At 39.1% G+C, this 22,147-nt stretch overlaps 1 protein-coding gene across 15 annotated transcripts in view; it reads right to left on the bottom strand.

Annotated features, from left to right (window-relative positions):
* ASPH (aspartate beta-hydroxylase) overlaps positions 1–22,147 on the bottom strand; it is a 117,785-nt gene that overhangs the window by 4,969 nt on the left and 90,669 nt on the right. For all 15 annotated transcript variants that reach the window (XM_087752574.1, XM_087752521.1, XM_087752529.1 and 12 more), the window contains 4 exons: positions 17,925–18,062; positions 10,925–11,060; positions 10,002–10,093; positions 5,139–5,272 (listed from right to left, as the gene is read on the bottom strand). In XM_087752574.1, the coding sequence (XP_087608700.1) occupies positions 5,139–5,272; positions 10,002–10,093; positions 10,925–11,060; positions 17,925–18,062 (500 nt within the window). The remainder of the gene's footprint in view (positions 1–5,138; positions 5,273–10,001; positions 10,094–10,924; positions 11,061–17,924; positions 18,063–22,147) is intronic.

Raw genomic sequence — 22,147 nt, 5'->3', positions numbered from 1 at the left:
CTTAGGCATAGCAGATCACTGAAGTAAGTACGCTGGGTAAGTGTTCATTACAGCATGGAAGAGCCAAGTTTTAACAGTGGTACTTTTCCAAGGTCTGTACCTTTGTTAGGCCCAAAAAGGGATGCATATAATTTATTCAAAGTGGCTTGGCTTTGAGCACCTTAATCATCTGAAAAATTAACAAAATTACCAGATTTAAAGACAATGGCAAGAGGCAATGTAGAAGGGAGATACTAATTGTCAGAAGAATCGGTGTTCCTGTCAATTTTATGACAGATAGAATCACAGAATAATTTAGGTTGGAAGAAACCTTGGAAAGGCATCTGGTCCATGCCTCTGCTCAAAACAAGAGTTACTGCAAAGTTACATCTAACTGTGAGGTTAGATGAAGTATCTCAGGTTCTCAACTAGTGGATTTTTGAGTGTCTACAACCAAGGGTATTCCTCCATCTCTTCCAGTGTTTCACTAACCTCATTGTGCAAATTTCCTTCTATCTAGATGGAATTTCCTTCACTGTCACTTGTGTCCATTACCTCATTCTATTACCTCCAAAAAGAGTCTGGCACTGTCTTCTGCACAGTCCCCCATTAGTAGTTGAAGACAGTAACTAGGCTTAACTAGGCTCCCCTTTAGCCATCTCTTTTTCAGACTTCAAACCAGCTCTTTGAGCCTCTCCATGTGTTGCATGCTCCAGTCTCCTAATCATCTTTTTCATCCTCCACTGAAGTCCCTCTAGTTTATCAATGACTTTTGTGTACTGAAAAGCCCCAAACTGGAGACAGTACTCCAAAGGCAGTGTCTTGAGTGCAGAAGAGAGGGAAAAAAATTGCTCCCCTCAAACTGCTTCCTATGCACTTACTAACACAGTCCAGTACACAGCTAGCCTCCATCAAGACAAGAGCACATTATGACTCATGTTCAACTTGTCCCCTAGGACCTCTAAGTCCTTTTCTTCAAAGCTGCCTTCTATCCAGTCATCACCCAGTCTGCACTGTTGCAAGGTGTTGATCTGTTATCATTTGCAGGGCTTTGCATTTGCTTTGTTGAACTTCAAGAAGTTTCAGCTGGCACCCTTCTCCAGCCTGCTGAGGTCTGGATTCATAATTTTGAATAGAGGTTTAACACCTGGTTAAATGCAGTCTTGATACTGCAAAAAATCAGCAGCTGATCAGTGACCATTAGTTATAATGTCACAACATGTCAAAAAGCCACTGTGCTAGTCATTTCTCACTGCCCCTCAGATCTCAATCTCACCTACTGCATTTAGACACAGCAGCTGATTATGTGTTACATGATTTGCCTATTGTAAAATCAGGCAGTGGCATGAGCAAAGCACATTTATTTTGCATTGCAGCAGGAAAAAAGCATGGACCTGATTATACCCCTTCAGGTGCGACTGGATGAATAACAGTTGAGGCAATATTGGTCAAAGAAATGTTACCTCCGAAAGCCACTCTACAATGACCACATAATCAAGTGTGGTAACATAACAGGATCCCCTAGGAGCTGAAGCAGTCCATGAGGATGGATGCCCTTAAAGGGAATTAGGAACTCTGAACAATAGTGATGGTAAAGAAATAAAAGATCTTGCCATCAAGGATGGAAATGCATTGCTTAGCTCATTCAACTGTGTTCATTCACAGAGAAAACTTTTTTTTTGTTTTTTAAAAACAGGGTGAAAATGAGATTTAGACTCCCAAGTCATTTCGGTATTTTAATTTTTAATTCAACAAAAGCAAAAATTAGCCATCAAAATTTATGGGGTTGTGCTGCAATGTTCTGAAGAGAAATGGAAATTGAAATTGGATCATTTCAACTGAAATGATCATCTAAACATATTTTAAGCAAGAGTAGATAAACCAGAAAGCATAACATAATAAAAAATTCACACTGGCTTGCTCACATGCATCTGCCTTGAAGGCCCAGATAATGAGCCTTTTGCAGGTTTCACCTATGATCATGTGTTTTTTCTGCTATCACATCAGTTATCTGATAACAAAAATGTTTTATGTCATACAGACCCTGAGTCTCTGCTACTGCACTAAAGTTACATTGGTATTATTCAAGTCAATGGGAGTCAACAACTTGTAATGTTATAATGTGGTAAAAAAAAAAATCAAGCCGACTGGTTTTTTTTGGGTCTGTGTGGTGGTCTTTTTTTGTTGGTTTTGGGGGGGGAGGATTTGTTTTTGTTTGGGGGGTATTTTGTTTTGGCTTTTTTTTGTTGTTTGGGGGGGTGTTGGGTTTGGGGGGTTGGTTTTTTGGTTGTGTGTGGGTTTTTTGTTTTGTTTTGTTTTGTTTGTTTTTTGTTTTTTTTTAAATTAAACTAAGCCTGAAAAATCCTACCCTAAATAGCCTGAAAGTGCAGCTCAGTGAAGGACAATAAAAAAATCCAAGCACCCAGATGAAGTAGCTTCAGAGGTTAAAACCCAGGATCTATCGTTTGCATCATAATGGGATGGGCTGTTTTACACAACAAAGAAAAAGTCATAAAGTTGACAGAACTATTAGCCCCTTTTGAAAAGATTACAAACCCCACCATTAGCATGCCAATAAATATTTTCTAGAAGCCTTCATGGTGTGAGAAACACTTCATTGTGGGACCATAGGGATGATGATATTCTGCTCTGGTGCTGAGCCACTTTGGGGTAATTTCTATGTCACCTGCACAGCTCTAGTGTCACCTGTTACAGGTGAGATCTTGGACTGGCTTCCGCAATAAGGCTGTAATTCTGCACCTTCATTTCAAAACACGATTACCTTGTCTGACAGAGATGTTCGATTTTGGTAACTAGACATCATTTACCTGCCATTTTTGTGCATTGTACCCTACACTTTACAGAGCTGGGACCTCAGAATGGCCCCATGACTTAAAATTGCTATAGCTGTACTGAATTCAATGAGGTGTACCAGCTCCTAGCAGCTGCAAAAAGACTCTTCTGCAAGTGAAGGAGTAAAACACAGTACTAGATAGAGCCGAGTTGCCTGTCCAAGTGCTGAGTTGGATTAAATGCTGAGTTGCACTGCCCCTCTAAAGACCCACACTGGGTGGCACAGAGGTAACCAAGCACAAAATTCTCATTGTTTCTGTTCTCTATCTCACACACACACCAGAGGGACAGAAGGCCAGAAAAGGCCTGACCTATGCTAACCTTCATATTTGAGCCAGCTCTCCTGTTTGAAACCACCAGTTTACCGCTGCTCTGAACCACCAGGAGGGGAGGAACTGACAATGCCCCAGGTAGGATTTCTTCCAGGCACCATTCCCTTCCACAGTAGTTCACCCACCTGCCCTTTCATGGGGGAAGGGATGTAAAAAAAAAACCAACCACCCTTTTCATTGCCATCAGTAGACACACTTTCAATGTTTTCAGGGAAAATCCTGCCTTTGATTCTGAATGTAGAGCTCTTGCCAAAAGTAACTAAAGTTAACACATTCCAGCACAGGCTGTAGCCAGCTCTTGAACGTTTTACATTTCAAATGAGGGAGTCCAATGCAATAAGACTGAGCCAGGTTCAGGAGCCTGGACACTGGGGTGCTCGGTCTGCAGCATACCGGCAGCAACAGGCGTTTCTCCACTCCTGACTTTGAGGGAGTGTTGCTACCAAGGAGCAGGTTGTTAAGTTCATTTTCCACACTGCTATCCCTTCTGTTTGGGTTAAGACAAAGAAGGGTGCCATCCATAATAAAGGGCGGTGAGCTGTGGACAGTTGCTCTCTTGGCAGCAGATCAAAACCACCACTTTGGTCACGCAGGCCACTAAAGAGCCACCTAATGGTAATGCCATTCAGTCATCACCAATCTGAATTCACAATACTGTCCTAAAGTGAAAAGACTCCACGTTTCCATAGTAGTCCTCTAAGCCCATTAGCTACCATCCAAATGTCTATCTTAAACTTATTTTGGATATTGGATAGGAATGCTGGAAGCAAAGGTCCATCACTACATAGATGTAGGTAGTATAGATTGTAACACTGACTGTGACAGATTATTAAATAAACTATATGTTGGCAGGAGTCTATAGTGACAACATTTTTTGTTATTAACTATTGGATACTTCTATCCTCAAAAATTCTAAGCATTTCTTGTTGTAGCTGTTTTCAAATGTTCTGAAAAATATCTTTGGTACATACTGCAGTCATGTAGACAGGAGGGGCATTTCATTTATCAATATCAAATATATCTGTACATTACTACCATGAAAAGAATTAAAAATTAATGCTTGTTGCACTCAGATGCTGCAGACAAGACAGAGAATCTTCAAAAAATATACATATAGATATTAAGCATCATTAGAATTTCACATAAGTGTCAGAAAATTAAGTCTGTAAGCAAAAAGCAATATAGTTAATACTATATTTTTCTGTGTTTAATAATATAATGCAAAAACATATCACATTTGCTCATATTTCCCAGGGGAGTATATGCCCTGATTGTAAATGTATAACTTTTGCATTTTATTTTGTTTTTTGCACCGAGCAGAGACAAAACTGGTCTTCAAATCAGCATAATTTTTCCCTAAGGGGTAAGAATTCTCATTTAAAATGCGCTTTAAAGAAATTTGCTACCTGTGTAACTGATTGGGTCAAACACTTCATAGATGTGTTAATCTTCAAATTAATTTCAATTGGAATATTTTTAACTGAATTATAACAAATAATACTAGCTAGGAAGGAGGTTTCTGCAGTAATACAGGAGTATTCTGCTACGGTGGTGAAAAGGGAGGTATAGCTTAGTCTCAGCTTTTGCTGAATAAGCAAAGAATTCTAAGCAAAACAAAAAAAAAAATCACAACAAATAGAGGTACTCTGTTGGCAAGTACATTAGACTGATGTTACAAAAGTAAACACAGAGAGACTTCATGACTAATCTCACTGTTATTTCCATGCTATAGCAGAGAACAACAGCTTTGTCTCCCAAGATTCTTCTGACATTGTATGACAAATGATATTTATATGTTTGTACCAAGAGTTAGGGTGTAAATTGCCTGTTTAATGAAATATATTACACTTCCTGATCAGTAAACCACCTTTTTTTTTCTTTTTCTTTTTTTTTTTTTGTTTTATCACATGCAGTCCTGCCCCCTTTTCAGCCTTGAAGAAGGTGGAAAAAACTCAAAAAAACCCCAAACCATACCTGTTGTCTTGGGCACACCGAATTCTGCAGCCTTCCTTAGGTATCACCAAGCCCAAATGCATCCTCAGCCGACAATTGGTGGGCCCTGTGTGGGGCCAGACATGAGTCCCTGGGTGCATGATAGAATATTTGATCTGCAAGAAGAGAGAGGCAGGCCTTCAACATGTTCAGGTTCACAACCATACTGCTAGGAGTTGAGGACTTCATTATGTCTCATCCTTGATGATGGGCTAAGAAGTCCAATGTCACCTTTTGTTAGAGTCTCAGCAACAATTGTGCTTTCTCACGTCTAAAGGCATTCAGTACTACAAGAAACGTCTTGTGGGGTGTGTGTGCATCCAGGTGTGTGCCTGTGTAAAAGTGCATATTTTTCATTTTGTTTAAAACAATCAGTATTCATATTTCAACCTGAAAATCATTATCTCCTATCTACCATCAGAAGAATACCTTCTTTCTTATGGAAAGACTTACAGACACTCTCATGGTTTAAAAGGATGGATCACAGGAGACACAAGGCCTGTGTTAGCCAGGCTGACTGGCCACTCTCAGATGACAACTCGGTTGTGAAGGTCATTGTCAGCCTTGGCTGGAGCAACCATGGGATGGCGGAACTCAGGATCACGAGAGGAGGGAGAAAGGCAAAAAGCAGGATTACTACCCACAGCTTCAGGAGAGCAGCCTTTGGCTTATTCAGGGATCTGCTGGGAAAAAAATGCCATGAGATACAGCGCTGGGGAGAAGAGGGGTCTAGGACGGCTGGTTGGTTTTCAAGGATCACCTCATCCAAGCTCAAGAATGGTTCATCCCCATGTGCAGGAAGCATGGAGACCCAGACAAAATGAAAACACAAAAAGGAAGCACACAAGAGGTGGAAGCAGGGTCAGGTCGCCCAGGAAGACTGTAGAGACACTCTGAGCATGCAGGGATGAGGTTAGGAAAGTCAAAGCTCTCCTGGTATTGAATCTGGAGATGGAAGTGAAGGGCAACAAGAAAGGTTTCTTTCTACAAATACATTAGCAGTAAAAGGAAGTCTAGGGAAAAACGTGGCCCTGCTGCTAAATGTGGCAGGAGATCTGATGACAAAGGATATGGAAAAGGCTGAGGCACTACATGCCTTCTTTGCCTCAGTCTTTACTGCTACGACTGACCTTCAGGAATCCTAGGTACCTGAGACCAGTGGAAAAGACTGCAGCAAAGATGACTTACCCTCAGTGGAGGAGGATGAGGTTAGAGAACATTTAAACAAACTCAACAAACTGGTCCATGGGTCCTGACGGGATCCACTCGTGAGTGCCGAGGGAGCTGGACGATGTTGTGAATCCACACACTCAATAATCTGTGAAAGGTCATGGCAACCAGCAGAAATCCCTGAGGACTGGTAAAAAGCAAATGTTGTTCCTATCTTCAGGAAGGGCAAGGAGGAGGATCTGAGGATTAAATATATATATATAGGCTATAGGCTAGTCAGCCTCACCTCGATCCCTGGGAAGGTGATGGAGCAAATAATCCTGGAAACCATTTCCAAACACATGAAGGAAAAGAAGGTGACTGGGAGCAATCAGCATGGATTTATGAAGGGGAAATGATACTTAACCAGCTTTCTGTGGTGAGATGTCTAGCTTGGTGGATGAGGGGATATTAGTGGATATTGTTTATCTCAACTTTAGTAAGACTTTCAACACTGTTGCCATGAACATCCTCATTGACAAACTCATGAAGTAGAAACTAGGTAAGTTGACAGTGAGGTGGATTGAAAACTGGCAGTTCAGTCAGGCTCAAAGAGTTGTGATCAGAGGCACAAAGCCCAGCTGGAGGCCACTCGTCAGAGGTATACCCCAGGGCTCAATACTGGGTCCAACATTGTTTAAGAGCTTCACAAATAACTTAGATGATGGTACGGAGTACATCCCCCTCAGCAAGTTTGCAGATGATAGAAAATTGTAGAGGAATGGCTGCACACTACATATTTTTTTCTGTCATTTATAGTGACCTTGGCAGGGTGGAGAAAGGAGCAAACAGGAATCTTACGATGTTGAACAAAGAGAAGTGCAAAGTTCTACAGTGGCGAGGAATAAGCCACGTACAAATACAAGCTGGTGGACAACCGTCTGGAAAGAAACTTTCCAGAAAAAGACCACAGGGTCCTCATAGACAACAACTTGAACATGAGCCAGCCATGTGCCCTTACAGCAAAGAAGACCAACAGCCTCCATGGCTGCATTAGGGAGAACTTTGGCAGCAGGTTGAGGGAGATGGCCCTTCTCCTCTACTCAGAGTTGGTGAGACATCTCAAGTGTTGGGTTCAGTTCTGTGCTACCTACTATGAGATAGATATGGACATACTGGAGTAAGTCTACTGAAGGGCTAGAAAGGTGATTAAGGGATTGGAGCATCTGACATACAAGGGGAAGCTGAGAGAGCTGGGACTGCTCAGTCTGCAGAAGAGAAGGCTCAGGGGAATATATATAAATACCTGATGGGAGGAGTGAAGAAGACGGAGGCAGGCTCTTCTCAACAGTATCCAGTGAAAGGCAAAGAGGCAATGGACACAGATTGAAATATAGGAAATTCCATTTAACCATAAGAAAAAAACTTTTTTACTGTACACTGGAACAGGTCGCCCAGAGAGGATGTAGAGTCTCTATCCTCAGAGGCATTCAAAACCTGACTGGACACAGTCCTGAGCAACCTGCTCTAATTGATCATGCTTTGAGCAAGGGGTTGGTCGAGGTTATCTCCAGACGTCCCTTCTGACCTCAACCCTTCTGTGATTCTCCAGCAGCGCAATGAACAAGAAGTGTGAATAACGCATGACAGTGGCGAGAAGTGTCTTTTCAACTGAGATATCTGCACATCAGGCTGGGATAGGATAACTTTGATAAATCTTCAGGTTTAAGGTATTGCTTGCTCTCCAGCTGTAAAAAAATCAGCAGAAGACAGTGTGTGTCTAATGCCTTAGCTGTTCCCACCATCTGCAGTTTCAGCTTACCAGCAGTTTCTTATGACAGCAAGTGATAAGCTCCAACACAGATGCTCCAACCCACCACCTCTGCTATAGCAAGATGTGTTAACTTGATTGCCCTGTCAGACCATAATGCAACGCAAATAACTGGCTGTGCAGGATAGTTACTAATATCACAGAGAAACAATTTCTTTAATGCTAATATACCAGCACTGTGGAATGATTACTGTCATATACGTTATCTGTCCATGCAGATCAGTCTAGATATATCTAGATAGATCAGTCTGTGAATTATATGTATGCGCTGTACTCAAGTACTATATACAAATAATCCTGAACTACCGATGAGTTATACTATGGTTGTAATGCAAAACTCCAAAGAGTTAAGAAACGCCCAGAATGAAAACTATCTGTGCTACTTTTAGTTTACTGCTATTTTTAAGAAGAATGATATACTTTTAAATAATATGATCACTTGCTATTGTTCTACACAGTCTCTCAGCAGCACTGAGCAGGTAGTTGATTATTTTACATTTCTTTTGTCCTTGTCAACACATGAGGTGCCCAAAGCATCCAAAATGGTCTATCTACCACAGAATTCCTAATTTCCAGATTGTGTTTGTTCCCATTGCTTCCAAGTATTTCAGTACATGAATAGAGATTAGGTGATATTTGAAATTTAATTTACCAGTAAGAATCTGAGGCATGGCTAGCATAATACCAAAATTGTCCTAAGCATCCTCTAATATTGCATGTAAAACTTAAGACTTCTAAAGCACTATTTTCCAGATCATTTTACATTTTATACGTTCAAAACACATGACTACAGCTATAACTGTGAATACACAATGTTTCTGCAAACTATACCTCAGTGATAACATGTGGGGTGCCAAAAAATGACGAACAAAATAGCTCTCAAAGAGAATTTGCTCTCTGGGATAGATCCATTTTGGCTATGGATGCCACACAAAGCAGTTTTCTTGCTGTTAGCCACACTGAGCGTGATGACCTCTTTCATCAGTTATATTCACTACAACCAGCCTTTGAACAAATCAATGAAACAATAGCCTTGTTCATTCCCACAACAGTAGCCATCTAGGGTGCTTCTGCACGTCAAAAGCAAGAGTCTGGTGAAAAAGCTGAACACCTACTTTCAAGGCTCTGAATTAGGATTGTGTTAGCACTGTGTTTTCCAGCTTTTGCATCCTAAATTTTATAACATGAAGGTCATTCTCATGTAGTCATTACAAATAAAATATAGTAACTTGAAAAAAAAAAAAAAAAAGAAAAATTCTGTCCTACAGAATCACATATCTGTGTTGGGCCATTCATTCAGCTGCGTATGTATTGATCCGTACCATGTAAGTCTACTGCATGACTGAATGAGGTTAATTTGTAGCTCAGTAGTCAGTGTAGACCAGGCACTTGAAACAAACTTTGTTGGTACCCAAGGCCACAGCTCATGGATGTAAAATTTCCTTCCTTTACATTTAGGAAAGAAGCATGCGACAGCAGTACTACTGTTTGGCTTCCATGAGGCGATTCTCCTTCTGTCTAACGCAGCCAGGCTGGGGTAGATGGGTGAAGTTTATCATAGTGAGAATCTGGCTCATTGAATTAGTCTTGTAAAGTTAGGTTCAGACCAGGAAAAAAATCAGGTTAGAAAGGACCTAATCCAACCTCCTGTTCAAAGCAGGGTTAGCTATAGAAAGGCTTCAGCTAACATACTTAACCTTGTATTTGCTGAGGACTAAAATTGGCCATATTTTTACTGTTAACTTAATTGTGTGCTTGAGGCATCATTAAATATACCAAGGTCATGCATCCTTCTATGCATGTTCCTCAAAATCACCTGCTCCCAACATTAGGAATTTGCAAAAATGAAGAAATTTGCCAGGTACCTGCCCTCTTCTGCAGCCAGTAGCTTCTGGGAATCTTTCTAATAAAGCGCATGTCTTCGGAACACTTTTACAAGCATTCTCATTTTTTCTTCCTGGTGAAAATAATGGATAGAGCATTGGTAAGATCAATGAATGAACATTTCCTTGTTTTCTGCCTTGCAGAAGATCAACAAAACTGTCAAAGAGCTGACACTGAAAGAGAGGTGTCTATTACTATTCCCATTTTACCGATTATGAAACAGATTTATTAACACATTGTAATATCAGAGCAGTCTGCAACATCTTTGCTTTTAAATTATTTGTGAAGAGCAGGGTTTCTACTATTTTTAAAATATGATTCTAAAAGTATAATCATTAATGAGGCTTCATAAAAAAAAAAAAAGATGAAAAATGTCACCAACATCACACCATTTCAGCACCTGATTATATTTTGATACAAGCTGCTTTGAATATTTTATTTTACAGTATTCTTTCACATGCAGAGTCTTATAAGAATTTAAGGTAATTCCAACAGTTGGGCCTCCCACTGCAGAGCTCAGGGACAGGGCGCTCATACCATTTCTGAATGATAGATCTCACCTAGCTGACAACATAATATTGAGGATGTGCCTTCTCCGCGTTTCTGTCTTCCCTCAGGCTGATCTGTACTATGCATTACCATGCAAAATGTTGGCAGCCTTGCCAGAAGAGGAGTATTACCCTCAAGGAATTCTTAGAAGTGCTTGGGGACAACATGCTTTAGAATAAAGAGCCCTTGTTCACTGTTGCAGGGGTCCTAGACACTATTTTATTAGCTCCCTTCTTCTACAGATTCAGTAATTACAAAAACAGTTCTGGAAAAAACTGTGTTGCTACTCCTTATTACACTATATTAATCTGAGAAAGTGAAATTGGAGAAGGAGAAGAAATACCAAATGTTTTACCTTGTTGCCATAAGGTAAACTGGCTCCAGTCTCCTTTTTCTCGTAGATTCTCATCTTCAGGCAGGAAGAGGCTTCTTTTTTTATCCATCACAGCAAGCCCCTCATCCCGAATGAGCTTCCAGTTTTTTTCTAAGGACTGTTTAGAGAGCCATGTTACCACACTGAGAACTTACTGTGTTTGGCTTTAGTACTGTTTTTATTTTTCCCTGCCATTGTTAACTTTTTTTTTTTTTTTAATTTAAAAGCACTAAAAAAGTGTTCATCATCATTATAAAGTTTCTTTGCATTCAATTCCCTTCTGACATGTTAAGGCAGGAAAAACAACTTTCACAGCATTCCTCAGATTCAATTACATTGGGATCATAAAATTTCAATAATCCCCAGCCTCTCTGCAGGCTAGGCCTCACTTTGACTTTCTTTTTGATTAGCCTAAGGGCTCTTTAACAGATCATTTTGTACTGCTGGCTAGGAATAGTATTAATCTTCTCAAAGACAGCACATGCTACCTGGAAGCACTCTTGCGACTAGAAAACCACTCGCACAACCTGGAACTCCAGGCGCTGGCAGAACATCATGATTCAAAGAGTACAAATGTAAACAGGCCACTTAAGTTGACAGTTATGATTTAAACCCTCAAAAAGGTTTGCAAAGATTCACTTGCACATGCTGATGCTACTGAAAAAGATCAAATATGACTTGAAATGCCAGGTGATGATTTATGAACACAACCATTAAAAATGTGTAAGCTGCTTGTACTTCATACATACCAAAACCACAAGACTGTAGAATTAAAAATTCTGTTCTCTGCTGCCTTAGGACATTATATTTGTAAAAATCAGATAGATCAGAAAACCTTTTATTCTACCAATAAGTCATTTTAATGTTACAGCAATATAAATGAAAAACCCACAGCATAACAATGGGCTTGGATAAAAGTGACTTCCATTTCCCAGCTACTTACTTTACTCCCTAAACCTTATTTTTGGTGAATAGTTTTCATTTTTCCTTTGTGCTGTTGAACAAAGCATTTCTGTAAGACATTTTCAATCAATTTCATACTGAAAATAGGCTAAGGTGTGTTCCCACACTGCCTTTTTATATGATGTGTAAAGCTAAGTAAAACTCAAAAGTCTGTGAGACTAGGTGACATAACTGCCCCTTTTTAGCCTTAAAACTCAATATGGTTATTAGCCTTCCCCATTTAAATTAAACAGTTGCATTTTCCACTTGAGTTTTTTCAATTAAAAGACAAGCTGATCACACAAAATAGGTTGTAAGTTGATATACCATGAAAGGCTCAGCAAGCCATGGCTAGAACATGCTCTCTATAATACAGTGACTTTCTCCTATTAGAACATTCTCATGTAGGCTAAGACCTATTAAAATTAGGATTGCACTTCTGTTATTACAGTACTCCCTTCTTCTTCCTAGCAAATTGTGTTCTCTCATATCCATCAGTAAAGGGGAAGAGCACTTATTTTTTCTGGTGCATTCACCTTATTCTCATCCACTGATGGGTTTCCATAACACTTGTTTAACAGTTAACATCAAGTAGAAATGTTTCTTAGAGTATCTTTGGAAAACTGACTTCTCCAAAATGCAGAGTACAAAACAAGACTGAAAATTTCCACCTGATCAGAGATGAATATAGGAACAGTGCTGGTACTGATTCAGCCCTACCGTATCTACAAAAGGAAATACCAGCGCGAGTACCTGATTTTGCACTGGCTGGAGAAGAGAAAGAAAACAATAACTTACATTTACACAGGCCTCAAATTAAATTGGCACAGATCAACAAAACTGGAAAACTTTAAAAGATATTACAAGTGCTTCTCTGTTTCCCCAAACTCCTCCTACTCCCTTGTCTGAAAAACAGTAAGAGGGAGCATTCATCCATGCAGACAAGATGATGCATGAAGAGCACTGGTGCTCCAAGGAGCTGCAGGCAACAGCTGCTTTCTCACCTCTAATCCTTCAAAAGTGCCACAGGCTGAAAGTTAACCTCCAAAGGTGCGTGTTTGTCCTTGCCTTTTAAGACTCCTTCCCTAACATGTTGGATATGAAGTGATTTGAATACATATCATTGATTTTGAACTAGCTCCTCAATGGTTTTAGATATAACTTGCACTGAAATCAACAGTGCGTCTATACTCCTATGGAAGACACTGACAGTGCTTTACTATGAGTAATAGGCAACTCCTAGGTAGGAAGGAAGCAGAGAGTTGAAGGAGTTCAAACACAGCTCAGCCTTGATCTCCTTGATTTTACAGACTCTTAGGCGTACCTTGAATGGTAAGAATGCATAACACCATTAAAACATAATGACTAAGTCCAGCACTTGGACTTAAGGCTCTTGATCCAAGAGGTAGTATCTACAGAAAAAAGCTAAATATGCTTATGCTCCATAATATGTAGGGATTCAAGCCTCAGGTTAGAGCAACAAATTCATTTTATATTTGGTGCAATATCCTGGTTTCAAGTGAAGAATCAGGTGGCAAACAGCATTGGGAGCATATGTACTTGTTTCCTAGCAGCTGATTCCCATAAACCTCCATATGGCTTTTTAAATACAGTTCCTAACAATAATGGAAGTTTACAGTTGCTTTACATCTGGCAATAGTGTAGATTTTATTGGCAAAGACGTTACTATATTTAAATAGGGATTTCTTAATATCAGTTTATTTTTTTGTGTGACTATTATATTAAAAGAATCCTTACTCTGTGCTGTCAAACCCTTTCAAATGCATGGTCATAAATGACACAGGCAGAGATTAAGAGGTTACTGCCCCTCATGTGAGGCATAACTACTGACCACATGTCCATTTTAATCCACTGGACTATAAAATAAAATCATGGTGAAGACTTCAATCTATTTCATTTTGTTACTGAAACAGAATAGGAGAGTATTCACGACCAGTTACTGTGTCTCTGCTGGGGAACGCTGAGGACCTCCAAGTAAGGGGCAATATTTTAAACCTTTCAAAATAGATTTCTTGCACCCATTCAGTCACTCAGAGTGCTTGAACATCAGCATGTGTATGCATCATCTCTGCTCTTTTCAACACTAGGCTACCCTTAAAGGATCCAGCCACACATTAAATGCATATTTCAATTTAATTTCTCCATTAAATGTGAATGTTTCACTATTATTAGCTAAACCATTAAGCCCTAGCTGTCACTCTACAGAAAACATTATGGATATGTGCTGTTGCCAGTACTTTCATTCTCTTTCTGTGCTTTTCTTGCTGCACTTTAAACTTTTAATTAATAAAATCTAAGCCATCAGAGAAAACTGACAATACAAGATCTACTTTAATCAGTCAGCTATTCACTGTAGTACATTATTGGCAAAGCATCCTCTGGGTCCTTTCCAAAAGTCAACGGACACAACATGAGGAAAAGACAAAGTTACCTAGGTCGTTACCTATGTATTAGTTTCAGAGTGGTGAAAAGTCTCTAGGATCCAATAGCATTGTACCTCTTTTATTATTTTTTTAAACAAGGACCAAAATAGAAAAATAATGCTATACGGAGATTCTACAAAAGGTACCAGAGAATGACAAAATGACTCAGTAACATCGCAGTGACAATGACTCAGTGACTTCAATCCATGGGAAGCTAATTGCCCCAAGGGAGGAGGACAGGTTGTCAAAGATAAAAGTAAGGTTTCCTTTTAGCTGAGCTCAAACAAGAAAGAAAGAGTTTCTTGAATCTCCAAATCCAAAAGGCCTGAAATACTGTAGATCAGAAACATTAACAGAACATTACTACATAAATCACTTGACACACTTTTCCTAATTTAAAGGCTTGTTTTCTGCTCCCTGAGAAATCAGGTGCACCTTCCTATTCTTTCAAGGAAACTACAAAAAACTTAAGCATTAATGGGCAGCAGCTAAAAGATGCAAAGATCCACTTCCCTTCAGCACAGCAGCACTAACTAGGATTTACCACTGTAATACACGTCCCGTTAAATGTTATTGAGACATTCTCAGTCTTTTTCTTTTTTTAAAGAAACTAAAAAAACCCCTCTTCCTTAAGACATCCAGGCAAGTAGGTAATAGTGAAGTAAATAAAGTATGAAATTGCCTTTAATCTTACCCATCAGGCAGTTAAACATCAGGCCTAAATTAGTTGTCTAGGCTTCTTTTTTTAGTAAAGCAGTAGCAAAGTTAACATCAGAAAGGGAGACATGCCATCCTTAGATAGTTATTTAGCATAGTAAAAATTAATCATTCTCTGGAAATACTTTTTTGACCTGTAAACTAGACCACTAGCATGAACAATATGCCTCGTGTCTGTATGGCTACAGTTAGGTAAGCTGAATGCCCCTCAGAAGGAATGTATTAAACTGGAAATACCAAAAAAAGATATTTTTTTCTTCAGGTTTTCTGTGGAAAAAGCAAGGCACTGTCCAAATTCACATATCCATCTCCAATCCCAAGAAACCACATGACCCTTTATAACAAAATCAAGCCAGGTCTGTGTTATGCTACTGACCAAAGCTGTGCTGGTTAGTAGAATGAACCAGAAAGAGCTGCCAGTATGGCTTTAGCACTGTCTCAGCCACAAATGAATCCTCAGTTAGCATTGTTAAGCTACCAAGATATTGAAAATAGCTTGTTCACGTTTAACAACAAGTGGTGAAACACAGGGAGAGAGGGTCAGGGCCTCTGGTGCTTTGCCCTTCATACAGCAGTTTTCCATGTCAAATTCTATCACTGGGATTTGGTAGCATTTCCCACACATCCCACACAGATGTAAGAGGAACGTAATGAGATGAAGTAGGAAGAAAGAACTGCTGATTGTTTTTTGCTTTGTGGAATGGGGAAATAATTTTTTTTTTAACTAAAACACGTATAGAAGTTGGAATATTTCAGAAATTAATAAAACCAATGTCTTCAATATTTTTTTTGCCACCTTCTGGAGAATACTACTTCAAATTTTGCTTGCAGCATCGTATGTTATTAGAATCAAGCCTGCTTTCTTTCAAAACTTCAAGTACTTTCTTGAGTTATGGGGGAAACACAACAATACAAATATTTTTCCTGAAGCATTTAACTTATATTTTGGGTTTATACTTTCAACTGTGAACGTTATCTTGAAGAATGTAAATCTTGCCACCCCCAAACTGTGATACCTAGGTAAGTAAATTAGCAGTCACAATTTAGCCCAGATTCAATAGAATCATAGAATCACAGAATCATAGAATCATTTAGGTTGGAAAAGACCTTTAAGATCATCAAGTCCAACCGTTAACCTAGCACTGCCAAGTCCACCACTAAACCATGTCCCTAAGCTCCACATTTACCCGTCTTTTAAATACCTCCAGGGATGGGGACTCAACTACTTCCCTGGGCAGCCTGTTCCAGTGCTTGATAACCCTTTTGGTGAAGAAATTTTTCCTAATATCCAATCTAAACTTCCCCTGGCGCAGCTTGAGGCCATTTCCTCTCGTCCTATCACTTGCTACTTGGGAGAAGAGATTGACTCTCATCTCGCTACAACCTCCTTTCAGGTAGTTGTAGAGAGCGATGACATATTGCTAATAAAACAGCTAAAAAATATACCACAAAATGACTGGATTGAAGAGGTATGAGTAGATTTCAGAGAGGCAGTTGTGCTGTGGAGATCAGGGGTGAATTTCTATCCTTGTCAGTCTTCTGAATGGCTCTTCTAGGAGCCACGCAAGATGCTGATCCAAACCAAGACCTCCATATATGGTCTGATCCATTTGAAAAAATCCCTTCAAGGTGGAGCCCTGGCCATTTTATAACAGGAAACTGAATTCTTTCATCATTCAAAGATGACTTGTCTCCTCACGCCAAGGGTGAAGGGACCATTACCTTCTGTGACTCCTGAATTTGAATGGTTTACATGTAAGAGACTGTAAAACACCACTGCAGATAGCTCTAAAACATCAATAAAATAATATATATTATTTCGTTTTTGTTTGGCAAAAGTATGGTACAAAGTTCCCAGTTTTTCCAATGCGTTTATGGCAGGGATTGTCTATTCCTACACATTCCTCAGGAACGAGTTCAATACAAGCATATTTCAAATCTTCCCAAATGCTAGTCCATAAAGCTAATTGCTTTTTTTGTGTGACTGAGATTACATTGGAGAATCATACTTTAATTTAAATTTCCTAGCCTTATTTATGCTGCCATCAAAAGCATAACAAGGAGTAATCTTCCTTTTTTCTTTCTTTCCTTTTCTTTTTTTTAAATATAATCACCTTTTCATAGTAGGTTTTTTAACACATTATGTAACTAAATGTAATGAAACAACCACTTTGAAGGAACCCATCTCTTGCAAATACACATTTATGTTTTTAAATTATTTGTGCAGAATAATTTTGCTAAACCACATACCAATAGCTAAAACATACAGGGAAAAAAAGGTTCTTCCCTCTGCCCCCCTTTTTTTTTTAGGAATTATGATTAAAATTATTAAAATAATAAAAATTATGCTATTTTGGAACCACAAACTATTATTACGAATAATAACCAGACTACTTGCCTTGCATTAAAAAGAACTTCGAAGAATTTAAATTCTGTGTTGTTATCTTTTGCTAAATCTATCACTGGGAGTCTACACTTGTTTCTCTTATGCAATTTAAAGCTTCCAAAGAACTCACCAAATATTACACGAGGGATGAAGGACACAGCCTTTCCTGACTAATTAAAAATTCACAATGGGTGTCCCAGACATTACCAAACTTTGCTGTGATTTTACACTTGAGACATTACGGTTGTCTACCATGCAAATTTTGTATTTATTAATCATTTCAGCCATCCTCTCCCCATTCTCAATTTTGAAAATGCCTGAACTCATTTTATAGTATCTTAGTTAAACCTTGTGCTCAGTCTGAGACTGGTATTTGGTACTCACAGGCAGTGATTCAGACTTCATAGATTAGAATTTTCTCTGTTTAATACCTTAGATTATAGTTGTTATTAAAAATAATAAAGTCAAAGTATAGAGAAACAAACTGCCTTACCTTCACCAGTTCCGTATAACCAGTTTCTCTTGCTGTCCACCAAGGTTGAGCTTTCAGTCCCTTGACGTTGTAGAGGGAGCGCTGCCAAACTGATGCAAAGTGACCTCTTTGGTATCCAAGTTCATACCACTTGTATGCCTAAAAGATCACAGTTCTTAACAACCAAATTCATATCAGCTAAGCTCCCACAGAAAAAAAGTAACTTATCCTTTTTTCGGTAAGGTAACAGACTGTCTCTTTGGATGCCGGGGTTATTCTACTAATGTAATGTAGTAACGAACACTTCAAGGAAAAGAAAACAAACAAACCCAAAATCTCCAACTAACAATCCCAAAATAGATCAGTCAGCCAAGGCTGTCCAATCCAACATTAGCAAAACAGGATAATCTTCTCACAACCATTCAGACCAAATATGGGTCAGTAATCTAGGCGCTGTCCTTGGACTTGGGAGATCCAATTGTTTGTCATCTTGGTCAACCTTATTTTCTCTCTGTTTCAATTCTCTACCTATGAATTAAAGATGACTGCATTCTGTTGCCAATGGAGATGCTGTGATGATGAAAACAGTGCTGACTTTATGGATCTAAATTGTTACATAATTAACTAATACATACATGTACTTGAGTTTCTTCAAATATTTGTTGCCACACCAGAATACAGCTGATGCTACTAATTTTTCTTGTCCCTTCCCTTTATTTCACAAACCTATTGAGGCTAATACCAGACCTTTGTTTGTCTTACTCTCCCTTTCCACAACTTGCTTTACAACTGTATAGCAGCAAAACAAGGTCCTGCAAAGGAAGAAAATGGGACGCTTGGAAAGAAAAGATCCAGCATGAGTAGCACTGTGATGAACCATATACAGAGAAGGCTACATATAGCTGCCTCCTTCCTGTCCAGCATTGCTGCTACAGCTGCAATATTTCAGACAATACAAAAAAAACCCAGATATGACAGGACAGCTAAGTAGGGAGACATGAGGTAAGAAGTCCAGAGCAGAAGGAATGAGGCAGGTAGCAATCCCTGCCTTGAACAGAAACCATCCAAAAACCTCTTTACTTGGAGTCATACACAGAGTCCCTCTCTAGCCACACTGCTTGAAATTCGGTCCCTCCCAAGCCTGCAACCTATCTAATTCACCTCTGCCTAAGCATCACTCATCCAAACTTGGACCATGTTCTCATGCTCCTTCACCCAACCTGATATTTATTCTTATCTCACTCTACATAACACAGCCTATAATTTCACCCTTGCGGTTCCAGTTAACAATACTCCCTCTATACCTCACCATTAGCCGCCTTCTCTGGTTGTACCCACCTCCTCACCAAGTTCTTCTCAAAAACAAAACAAAACAAAAAAACCCAAACCCTCCACTTTTCTTTCCAGTAGGTGTATGGAAAATCCGGTGTGCTGGTTTTGGTTGGGATACAGTTAATTTTCTTCATAGTAGATAGCATGAGGCTGTGTTTTGGATTTGTGCTGAAAACAGTGTTGATAATACAGGGATGTTTTTGTTACTGCTGAGCAGTGCTTACAGAGTCAAGGCCTTTTCTGCTTCTCACCCCACCCCACCAGCGAGTAGGCTGGGGGTGCACAAGAAGCTGGGAGGGGACACAGCTGGAACAGCTGACCCCAACTGGCCAAAGGGCTATTCCATACCATATGATGTCATGCTCAGCATATAAAGCTGGGGGAAAACGAAGGAAGGGGGGAGCGTTCAGAGTTATGGTGTTTGTCTTCCCAAGTAACCACTACACATAATGGAGCCCTGCTTTCCTGGAGATGGCTGAACACCTGCCTGCTGATGGGAAGTAGTGAATGAATTCCTTCTTTTGCTTTGCTTGCATGTGTGGCTTTTGCTTTACCTATTAAACTGTCCTTATCTCAACCCACGAGTTTTCTCACTTCTACCCTTCCGATTCTCTCCCCCATCCCAGCGGGGGTGAGTGAGCGAGCGGCTGCGTGGTGCTTAGTTGCAGGCTGGGGTTAAACCATGACATCTGGACAAGATGAACACTGTCCCCAGTCGCATTCTGGTATGGTAGTTTCCCTGCATGACTAACTATTTTAATTGCTATTTGTTTTTCAAAGACAATAATTTCTCCTATTCTAACTCATGAGCATATGACAGTTGTCCATTAACCTGCCCACATTTGACATGAAGGCTAAAACAAAAGACTTAGAGACAAAGACCACAGTACTAACTCTTTTTATGTATAGGGTCTAATGGAAAGCGAAACATACAATCAAATAAATGCATCTCTAGGAGAACAATTCATGTCAGCTTATTATTTATGTTTACCTTGAAGCCAGTAAACTAGAAGGAAAAACAAAACTTTTTTCCATACAAATCAGCCACGAGAACACTGTGTGACTTACTAAGACTTACTTAGTCTTAGCAGTCAGTCAGCCAGTCAAGAAAACAAAGAGCTATTGGAAATTCTTCATGTAATGGATTATTTCTAAAAACTTCCAGATGTTATCTTAGAGATCTCTTATTTCAGATATAAGGTAACAAATAACTTCGGGTGGTTTTGTCTTCAAATTTTTACATAAGTCTCTATATTGTAACCATAGATTATTTTTTGAGGGTCTGTAAATTTTCTTCAAGCTTTTAAAAAATGTGGTCCTCTGATCTTTATAACTCTCTTGAAGTATGGACGAAAGGCCACAATAGAATGTTGTCGTACAGTATTTATCTGAAGTACAGAAAAACAGTGTGGATGAACGGAATAACAGCAGACCATATATAACCCTTCATCTTTTTTCCCTAGAGAAGCTTTGTAAAATTGTGTATGGGTTTAAAAAAAAAAAATTATTACCTTTGGGTAATACACAGTATATCTTTACATTTTGATGTTATCTTGGTTAAGTCTCTGAAATGGAAACATTATGATTTATAACGTATGTTTCCCAAGATGTAAGTTGTAATAGCAGTGAGATATCAATAGATTGTTCATGCTGACTGCCTGCATTCATTTGCACTGTCTGGAGTTAGCCCAAATGATAAGGGGAACGAATCACTCGTTTCAGCCACTGACTGATGAGTATGAATGTTGCTGCTCTTTAAGATCCATCAGCTATAATCACGATGTATAATACTATTAATCCTTTTCTATTAGAAGAATGGTGCTATGAGGTTGCCTTTGACAGCATGGAGTAGGGTTAGGTTGCCTCACTCATCCTTTCCAGTCCTGAGTTTCCATGAGAAATCTTTCTTTTCGCATGCAGATCTTGGCAGTGGAAAGACTAAATAATGACCACTGTACTATTCAGGACAGCTACAACAGTATAGCTTCTTCTCCAGGGAAGTAATTGTTTGAGATGCACTCAGTTAATAAATTCTGTGTGAACAGCACTTTGTTCTATAATACCTTCCACAGTTCTAATTTATCTTTTTTTACGTCAATTTGGCATTTTATCAAATTATGGTTGGAAAGGGCATACTCAACACTGTTTCCCTAACACTTACCAAGACCACATTCATAATTCCTAATTTAGCTCTAATAGATGAATATCTACCTTCAACAAACCTTCAGTAATGGCAATTTCACATGTTCCTTAAATATTGATCTGTTTCCTTGATTAAATCTTGAAGTTCAGCAAGTCTAGCAAGGTCAGTGAGAAAAATTTAGCTTAATAGTGGACTTTCCACTGATAAATTTAAAAGTGTTCTCTATGCCAAGAAGTTCATTTGTCATTGATTACAACTTTTTCTACAGCAGATTTGACCATTAACTCCATAAACATTAACACGTAATTATCCTGGGAATTGGGATGATATACATTAATTAGATCTGTGTGGTATCTTTAGTCAAACATTGTAAGGGGATGCTCTAGGCTCAATCATTCAACCCAGAATATCCCATGGAAGCATACAGGGATTTCCTTTTTCATTTTCTGTTGAGAGAAGGACAGAAAGAGTCAGACAGACAGACAGCACACGTGCAAGCAGATGCTGTGTGTGTTTACACACATGCACGTGTGTGTGTTTACACACATGCACGTGTGTGTGTTTCTGTATAGAATGAGGCCAACTAATTCTCACTTGTAAATGAACTTTTAAATTCAAAGAAACTTAACTGGAAGAATATTTTATTGTACTTTCAGAGAGGGTAATCTAACTTTAAAAATACAGATATTATTACATTTCAATGTATGTATAAGGTATTGTAATGAGAGTTCCACATTTTATAAAAAAAGAGAATTAACCTGATGAACTA

Source organism: Nipponia nippon, unplaced genomic scaffold, assembly GCF_047370975.1.
Source record: "Nipponia nippon isolate SJK-2023a ecotype South Korea unplaced genomic scaffold, ASM4737097v1 scaffold_1, whole genome shotgun sequence".
NCBI classification, from domain to species: domain Eukaryota; kingdom Metazoa; phylum Chordata; class Aves; order Pelecaniformes; family Threskiornithidae; genus Nipponia; species Nipponia nippon.
Note: the sequence above shows the minus strand (reverse complement) of the source record. Positions and strands in the feature narration are given on the sequence as shown.